General features: G+C 48.9%; 1 protein-coding gene across 2 annotated transcripts in view; it reads right to left on the bottom strand.

The window, feature by feature from the left end:
• The window catches only part of LOC310798663 (mannosyl-oligosaccharide 1,2-alpha-mannosidase IA), a 420,317-nt gene that overhangs the window by 32,332 nt on the left and 377,985 nt on the right, over positions 1-10,000 (bottom strand). Inside the window, exon 5 of one of the 2 annotated variants that reach the window (XM_083661215.1) lies at positions 9,657-9,751. In XM_083661215.1, the coding sequence (XP_083517341.1) occupies positions 9,657-9,751 (95 nt within the window). The remainder of the gene's footprint in view (positions 1-9,656; positions 9,752-10,000) is intronic. The other variant, XM_083661214.1, reaches the window with a different exon arrangement.

Raw genomic sequence — 10,000 nt, 5'->3', positions numbered from 1 at the left:
CCAATTTTAATCCACTAAATACTGTGGCAGTGTGTTTGTGGCCAGACGCTGCCCCCTGCTGTTTACATATTGTGTGGCTGTGCCGGGAGATATTTGGGCGGATACATCGTGTAGAGGTCCACATGGGGCAAAAAAAAAAAAATCCACGTGAGGCTCACCAATAACATCGCTCACAGAGCAACAGCTAGCCTATAGACCTTATTCGCTAACCCTGGACGGCACCATATTGTTGACATACCGCCCTGCGCGCACACAGCGCTGCAGCTGACAACTAGTAACAGCCTTATTGTCGTTTCTGTTCCATTACAAAATAGCGATAGTGATGACAGCAATAAAAACCCAGAGTTGTTGTTTGTATGCTGCCGTTAATGCCTGTAATAATAAACAAAAGAAAAAACGAGGTGAACAGACTTTGCTGTGAGGAGCTGTCAGAAAGTTTCACCTGTCTCTCCTAACTATCCACACATCTCCTGTGCTGCTGACGTATCCTCCGTCTCGCTCCCTTCACGTCTGTGGACGGTAGAGATAGAAACAAACCACGGGGACTTTATTGCTGTCATTACTACAGCCATGCCTAACGCAGGTCACCATCCGAACACAATTGGAACGATACAGGTAACGCTAACGGCGGCTAGCTTCCTATAAACACTGCTCTCACATAGGTTGTCACTTAAAGCTGCAGCGCTATGTCGAGAACATGGTGGCGGTGGGCGTGCCCGTACGTGAGTGACGTCAATCGAATAAGGTCTATAGCATCGCTAAGGAATCCCAGAATGGAGTCAGCGTGAACTAAAGCCAGGAAATAGAGCTCCTTCCCAGATCAAAGTTGGAGCTGTTTGGCGCTCATCCTTCGATGGTTTGAAGGTATGTGTGTGTTTACAGCAGAACCGCTGTGAAACTATCAGAAAATACTATTTAATCCCTGCTCTCTCTCTCTTCACATAAACAGACAGTTATTTCCACATAAACACGGAACACAGCAAAACAATGTCCCATCACTAAAATACACACAGGGCGCAGTGTCTCTCAACATAAACACACTGTCATACTATTAGGGCCAGAAATGATCGTTTTGAGGGGAAACTTTTGTATAATTATATAATGTTTTTTTTTTATGAATTAGTTGCATGGTATACCTTTAAAGGCCTCGCATGGCTATAGAAGCACCATGTGATTAGGTAACATTCATAACAAAGAACTTCCCACACATGCCCATGTCAGAGCCACAGGCTGTATCTGCCTTATACTGAACTAACTCCCATGTGTGTACTGCATGGTTGCATATGTGTTGTTATGCTTCACATATGTTCTTCTCTCAAGTGTGCGTGTGCGTGTGTCTGTTTGTGTGTCTAAATGTGTATGTTATTGTTGCACACACCATGCATTACCACACTACAGGGAACCTGGTTCCTCCCAACCCATCTGTACTTCAGGCCTATGTTGGTGATCTAACAGCAAGTAACTGTAGAATAGATCATTAAATTAGCCAGCAGCTGTCCAGCTAGCCTGGAGGGTTCATTGGTAGCAGGTGGATGGAGCTAGCCTGGAGGGTTCATTGGTAGTAGGTGGATGGAGCTAGCCTGGAGGGTTCATTGGTAGCAGGTGGATGGAGCTAGCCTGGAGGGTTCATTGGTAGTAGGTGGATGGAGCTAGCCTGGAGGGTTCATTGGTAGCAGGTGGATGGAGCTAGCCTGGAGGGTTCATTGGTAGCAGGAGGATGGAGCTAGCCTGGAGGGTTCATTGGTAGCAGGAGGATGGAGCTAGCCTGGAGGGTTCATTGGTAGCAGGAGGATGGAGCTAGCCTGGAGGGTTCATTGGTAGCAGGTGGATGGAGCTAGCCTGTAGGGTTCATTGGTAGCAGGTGGATGGAGCTAGCCTGGAGGGTTCATTGGTAGCAGGTGGATGGAGCTAGCCTGGAGGGTTCATTGGTAGCAGGAGGATGGAGCTAGCCTGGAGGGTTCATTGGTAGTAGGTGGATGGAGCTAGCCTGGAGGGTTCATTGGTAGTAGGTGGATGGAGCTAGCCTGGAGGGTTCATTGGTAGCAGGTGGATGGAGCTAGCATGGAGGGTTCATTGGTAGTAGGTGGATGGAGCTAGCCTGGAGGGTTCATTGGTAGCAGGAGGATGGAGCTAGCATGGAGGGTTCATTGGTAGCAGGAGGATGGAGCTAGCCTCGAGGGTTCATTGGTAGCAGGAGGATGGAGCTAGCCTGGAGGGTTCATTGGTAGCAGGTGGATGGAGCTAGCCTGGAGGGTTCATTGGTAGTAGGTGGATGAAGCTAGCCTGGAGGGTTCATTGGTAGTAGGTGGATGGAGCTAGCCTGGAGGGTTCACTGGTAGCAGGTGGATGGAGCTAGCCTGGAGGGTTCATTGGTAGTAGGTGGATGGAGCTAGCCTGGAGGGTTCATTGGTAGCAGGTGGATGGAGCTAGCCTGGAGGGTTCACTGGTAGCAGGTGGATGGAGCTAGCATGGAGGGTTCATTGGTAGTAGGTGGATGAAACTAGCCTGGAGGGTTCATTGGTAGCAGGTGGATGGAGCTAGCCTGGAGGGTTCATTGGTAGTAGGTGGATGAAACTAGCCTGGAGGGTTCATTGGTAGCAGGTGGATGGAGCTAGCCTGGAGGGTTAATTGGTAGTAGGTGGATGGAGCTAGCCTGGAGGGTTCATTGGTAGCAGGAGGATGGAGCTAGCCTGGAGGGTTCATTGGTAGCAGGTGGATGGCGGTGGTGCCAGGCAGAAGAAAAGATGGAGAGATGAGAGCAGGATGAAGAAGACAGGTGAAGAGGATAATTGTTTCCCAGCTGCATAACTTTACTGAAATCCCAACATGTTCTGAAAACTGAATTTTTGTTGTGTTTTTTTGTTTTGTTTTGCGCTGTGGCTCTGGAGGTAGTCCATCCACTAATCGCTTCGGATAAGAGAGGTCGGTGGTTCGATCCCCGGCTCTTCCAGTCTGCATGTCGAAGTGTCCTCCTTGGGCAAGATAGTGAACACCAAATTGCTCCAGATGGTTGTGCCAGCAGCGCCCTGTGTGGTAGCTTGCCACCATCGGTGTGTGACTGGGTGAGCGTAGTAGGCATTGTAAAGTGCTTTGGATAAAAGTGCTATATAAATGTAGTCCATTTGACCATTTACCATAAAGGAGAATGACGGCCCAGTCAACTTTTTAATTTGTGTTTAGTGAGGGGGATCTACTATAGGAGGTGGCACATAGTAGTTCTAGCGGGAGGGGGTGGTTGTGGTGGACATAACCACTCACATAAACAACATGTGTATCTTCTAAGGCAGGTGAGGCGGTACGTGTCACACATCCTACGTCCTACGTCCACGTCCTACGTCACTACGTCACTGTGTTTGTGTCTGTCGGAGAGTACTGCTGGCGTCGAGTGTGGCTGCCGCTTCTTCGTCTGACTGTTTGTCTTTTCCCTGTTTTTGTAACGTTACTTTATTCTTTTATCGACTTTTGTTTTGCTTTCTCTATACCGTTTTCGTCTCTGTCCGTCTTGTCTAACTGTTTCCCTACCCCCCCTACCTACGCTCCTCTGCTAACCGGCTGTTAGCTCCATCTGGCTAGCCGGCTAGCTAACGTCTGTTGAGCTGCCCCCGGCTCTGTCCCTAATTTCTCCGCTCGTATTTCTCACCCCGACTATTTCCCTCTGCTCATTCGGACTACCACTACCCTTACCTCACTCACTGGACCCTCCGGACACCACTCTCCCTGGCCTCATTCATCACAAACGCACCTGTACCGTGAGTAGCACCGTAACGCTTGCCCTGTGCTAACGTTACTCTCACCCCACTTTCCCACCCCTCCGCTGTCATTATGGGTCCCGCATTCAACTTTCTCATGTTCCTATTCTCCCTACCCCCTGTTTTACTCCATGCCACTCCCTACCTGTTTTTCCCTCAGCCCAGCTTCCCCCCTCATATCCACTACTCTTCCCATGAACTCCTGCTTCTTAATAACAACTACAGGCTCCACCATGATGCACTCATCCCCACTCGCTCTGCTGGCATCCTCCGCCGCCGCCGATATCTCCACCGCAGCCCCAGACACCCCCGCCATCCTCATTCCTCCACTATCTCCAACATCCATCCGGTCTCCTACATCCATACAATTAGCTCCCACCGTCCCCCCTCCACTGTAACATCCCGCACTGTCAACCTCGACAACCTCCGACCTCTTCTGTTTACCCCCATTACTCCACCCTCCCATCCAACCACTTTTGCCCTCCTCAACACCCGATCACTCAACAATAAAGCCCCCCTCCTGCACGAACTAGTACTGGACAACTCACTTGACTTTCTCCTCCTCACTGAAACCTGGCAACAACCTGATGACTTCTTCTCCCTCAACCAATCATCCCCCCCTGGCTTTAATTACATTTCTAAACCCCGTCCCTCCCGCCGTGGAGGTGGTCTTGCAGTAATATTCAACCAGAACTTTCGGACTTCAGAACTCATCCTCCCCACTGTCTCCTCATTTGAATCACTTGCCTTCAAAACCTGCTTCTCACTGACTGTTATTCTCATCTACCGGCCCCCCAAACCAAACCCATCTTTTTTATCTGATCTGTCTGAACTTCTCACAATTGCCTCATCCCTCTCCTCCCGTCTACTGCTCCTCGGCGACTTCAACATTCACATCGACTCACCAACCTCCAAGTTCACCTCTGAATTCACCACCTTACTGGACAACTTCAACCTCACCCAGCACGTCACTTTCCCCACCCATGTCAAAGGCCACATCCTCGATCTCGTCTGCTCCCTCAATCTACCAGTCCACAACATCCATCCGTCCCCATTCCCTCTGTCAGACCATAGCATCATCCAGTTCACTGTCCCATCCCCAACCCCACGTCCACAGATCCTCAGGCAAATCACCTTCCGGAAAATAAAATCCATTGACCCCCTCCAACTCTCCGATCTGATCTCCAACACTCTCCCCCAGGAACCTCCCCCCACCTCACCTGATGATCTCACAAACAACCTCAACAACACACTATCTGCTTCCCTCAACCTGCTGGCCCCTCTCAAAACAAAAACCGTCTCCTTCACTACCTCTGCACCTTGGTTCACACCTCAACTCCGCACACTCAAACAGACCGGCCGCCAATTGGAAAGACTCATCATGAAAACACCACTCACCGTTCACCTCGAAGCCTACAAACTCCACCTCTCAACTTACAAAGATGCCCTCACTGCCGCCAAGTCTGTCTATTTTTCCTCCATCATCAACGATCCCAGCCGTAATCCCAAAACCCTCTTTTCCACCGTCAACAGCCTCCTCAAGCCCCGCACTGACGCCTTCCCTACCTCCTCATCTGAACAATGCACTGCTTTCCTTCACTTCTTTGCTGACAAAATCACTACCATCTACCAATCACTGTCCCCTCTGTCCCCCCCAGCTGCCCCTACCCCTGCTTCTCTCCTCTCCATCCCGCTTGCCTTTCCTAGCCTCCCCCCCCACCGCCGTCTTTCCCGGTTCACCCCTGTCACTGCCTCCACCGTCTCCAAACTCATCAGCTCATCCAAAGCCACTACCTGCTCCCTTGACCCCCTCCCCACCCCCCTTTTGAAATCATGCCTTCCTGTCATCTGCCCCTACCTCACACCTCTCCAACTCCTCACTCTCCCATGGCACTGTCCCCTCTGCTTTCAAAACTGCTGCCGTCACTCCCATCCTCAAGAAACCTGGTCTTGACCCATCCTGCCTCAATCACTACCGGCCTATCTCCAACCTCCCCTTCCTCTCAAAAACCCTGGAACGCATAGTAGCCACCCAACTTCAACACCACCTGCACTCCAATGACCTATTCGAACCCCTCCAATCTGGTTTCCGCCCCCTCCACAGCACTGAAACAGCACTCCTTAAAGTCTTCAACGACCTCCTCACCTCTGCCGACTCCGGATCCCTCACCATCCTCATCCTCCTCGACCTGAGTGCAGCCTTCGATACCGTGAACCATAACATCCTGCTCTCCAGATTGGAAGGTCTCGGTATCGAAGGTACTGCACTCAGGTGGATTCACTCCTACCTCTCCAACCGTTCTCAGTTCATTTCCCTACACAACCACTCCTCTGCTCCCTCTATAGTTTCACACGGTGTCCCCCAAGGTTCTGTACTCGGTCCATTTCTGTTCATCACTTACATCCTCCCCCTCGGTCAGATCCTCCGTCACTTCAACCTGGACTTTCACTGTTATGCCGACAACACTCAGATCTACCTCAGCACCACCTCCCCCCACAACCCACCCCTCTCCCACATCAACTCCTGCCTGTCTGCCATTAAATCCTGGATGCAAGAAAACTTTTTACAACTCAACAGCAATAAAACAGAACTTCTCCTCATCGGCTCCAAGTCCACTCTCTCCAAAACCAACAACCCCACCCTCACCATCGACAACACCACTGTTTCCCCTTCCTCCCAGGCACGCAATCTTGGTGTCATCATTGACCCCACCCTTTCCCTTGAACCCCACATCCGTCAAATTGTCAAATCCTCCTTCTACCACCTCCGTAACATTGCCAAAATTCGCCCCTCCCTCTCACACTCCACTGCTGAAACTCTCATTCACGCCTTCATCTCCTCCCGCCTGGATTACTGCAACTCACTCCTCCACGGCATCAACTCCACCCTCATCAACAGACTCCAACTGGTTCAGAATGCAGCAGCTCGACTCCTCACCCACACCAAATCCTGGCACCACATCACCCCTGTCCTCAAAGAACTCCACTGGCTTCCCATCCCCTACCGCATCAACTATAAAATCCTGGTCATCACTTACAAAGCCCTTCATAAACTGGCCCCCCCTTACCTCACAGATCTCCTCTCCCCCTACCAACCCTCCCGGTCCCTCAGATCCTCCTCAGCCGACCTCCTTTCCACCCCCAAGTCCAAACTCCGCAGCTTTGGGGACAGAGCTTTCTCTCGGGCAGCTCCCAGACTCTGGAACGCCCTCCCCCAAGACATCAGAACATCAGAGTCCCTCACAGTCTTCCACTCCCGCCTCAAAACCCATCTCTTTTCCACCGCCTTCCCTTAGTCCCTCTGCTCCCTCCCCCTATCCTTGCTAGTGTGCTGTCTCTGTCTACTGTCTTGTCCCACCACTATCGCCCCCCCCCCCCACATAGTACTCAGTGTTTAGTGTAATCTCTGTCGTTATATGTTCACTAACGTCTCCCCCCGCCCCCCTCAGTGTTTAGTTTTGTTTAGCCTATTGTAAAGCGTCTTTGAGCCCTGGAAAAGCGCTATATAAGTCCCATCTATTATTATTATTATTATTATTATGAAATTACTGGATCCAGATCGGGGGAACTCCAATGCTGCTTCCAAGACAATTTCCTTATCATGAGACAGTGGGAAACAAACAGGAGATTGACAGCCAATATCTGGCTAAACTAGATCCAACATTGTAAGATCGCTGTATGAGCATAGGATGTAGACCTGCTCACAGGAAACTTCTGCCAAAGCTGATTGCTGCTTAGCATCAAACTCAGCCACAATGGATGACTCTGTAGGCTTTGTATCCTGGGGTTCACATGTCTGTGTCGACAGGGCACAATAGAGGGCAAAGCAGGCTACGGGTAGCTATGTAGGCTAGTGGTAGCTATGTAGGCTAGTGGTAGCTATGTAGGCTAGTGGTAGCTATGTAGGCTAGTGGTAGCTATGTAGGCTACAGGTAGCTATGTAAGCTAGTGCCGATCATTGAACACTCGCAGTAGCCTACATCACGCTGTTATTATTATGGGTGCACCGATCGATCGGCAAGCAATCTGTATCGGCTGATTTTGACCTCAAATATGCGATCGGCTGATTGCCGATATTTCGGCTGATTGCCGATATTTTTTTATATTTTTTATTTTTATTTTTTTATTTAAAAAAAGCCCTATCACTAATCAGGCTTTCCAACGACATAAAATACAATGCCAATTGGTATTATTAAAGGGGAGAAATAATCGACCGAAATAACGTTTCCAAACTTTTTTTGAGGAGTTTATATATTGGTGATCGGTGATCGATCAGATATCAGATATTTCCCATAGGCAATCGGTGATCGGTGGCAAAAAAGGTGATCGGTGCACCCCTAGTTATTATCTCCATCCATCAATGTGACAGGTGTTTTTGTCCTGTGAGCTCAACTCTCATCAGTTATTTCCAGTCTGGCTGTCAGATTGTGAGATCGGGAGACAAGAGACTGAAGCGGACTTGTTAGCTGTGGCCAAATCTGCTACACACACACACTTCAAATCCATTTGTGATGGCCAAATTGCAGTTAAAATAAGGCTTAAAGTCAGGTAGCATGACCCTGGCCTTAAAAAATAAAGATTTTAGATTTTAAAGGCAATGGTTTGGAACAGATTAAAAGTCAATACAAGTCACATTGACATTTCCTGCATAGCATCTGGGAATGTCCCACAACACGAGTGTTAATGGACTTCAGTAACTCTCTTCCAATGGAGCTGCTCTATTGACAGGAGAGTCACATTGTGGACTCATGTATTTGAACTTCTGCTACGTCTAAAAACTGTTTTATATTTCAATCTTCTGCCCTAGAACATCCACCCTCATCCATGGAACGTTCTCCTGGGCACTGTCAATCTCACCTTTTTCAATTCATATGGAGCTGAATATTGTTATTAAATCATAGATTTGAATGAACTCTTCTCTCTGGCTTCTGTACCTTCACTTAAAGGGCCACGTTTTAGATTTTCAACCAAATCAGAAATTATGCAAATGAGCAATGTTTCATCTTGCCTGGACTGACAGCTCCCTGTTCATTCACAGAACGTCCTGGACCAAATGATGTCATAATGATGTCATTTGGATGTCAGTACTGTATTAGTACAAGTGACTAACCAAATAAGTCAATGCTACCTATTTACTATTTAATTCAAACTAGTATCTATTAATACACAACTATAAATTTGTGACTAGTAACTGACCAAATAGTGACTAGTAAAAAAAAAACGAATCAATAGTTGCTATTTTAGTGAATTGTGCATTTTAGAGAATACATTAAACGTGTAGTAAATGGGGGGGCATGGTGGTGCAGTGGTAAGCGCTGTCGCCTCACAGCTAGAAGGTCCTGGGTTCGATTCCCGCCTGGGACGCCGTGAGCGCTGAAGGAATGCGTGCCCGTCCGCATGTCCTCGAGTGCCCACTGCCCGGGTGGGGTCGTCAAAAGGGCCTTTCTGTGTGGCGTTTGCATGTTCTCCCCGTGCCCCCTGGGGGTTTACTTCATATAGGAACCCCTCACCAAAAACATGCAATATCCTGGTTGCTAATGTGGTGCCTCCTCTGGTCGTTAGGGGCGCCTGTTCGGAGTGAGGGGAACTGGTTGGAATAGCAACCAGCAGCCAGACTCTCTCCTGCGCTGGTTAGCGCGAAACAGAGATCGTCTAGCAAGTGAGACTATTGAGCTCAACAGTCACATGACTTTCCGTGACGTCTCCAGCCCCCGAAGAGAATTCCCCATTCATTCTTTTCATATAAGGATTTTTCTAAATGTCTATGGAGAAAATGAATAAAGAACTCTCTTCCGGGGCAAGAGACGTCATGTGACTGTTGAGCTCCATACCAGCCAGGCCAAAGCTAATAAAATGATCTTGTGTTTTGTGAGGCTTGTTGGAGGTGCAGCTGGTGCTGAGGCTCACCTCCCCAGGTTGATGACTCCTCTGGGGATCCCTGTGGGCGTGTTGAAGGCAGGCAGCAGCTTCTCTCCCAGCTCCAATGCTTTCCTCCTGAACATCTAGAGAGACAGAAGAGGAGGGAGGAATGAATACATCTGTGTAAACAGACTAACACGCGGCAGTGTGTTTGTATTTTTCCTTTATCTTTCCTCTATTTACTGTGGGCACACGTGCTGTACATACAGTTGTGCACACTCCACAGCACTCACTCATACACATTGTTGGGAGTAACTCATTACAAAAGTAACATACATGTAATATATTACTTTTAGCAGTCACTCAGTAATATAACTTATCACCAATAGGAT

This window comes from Poromitra crassiceps (assembly GCF_964638095.1).
Source record: "Poromitra crassiceps genome assembly, chromosome: 26".
Lineage (NCBI taxonomy): Eukaryota > Metazoa > Chordata > Actinopteri > Beryciformes > Melamphaidae > Poromitra > Poromitra crassiceps.
The sequence above is the reverse complement of the archived record's forward strand: the minus strand, read 5'-3'. Positions and strand labels throughout refer to the sequence as shown.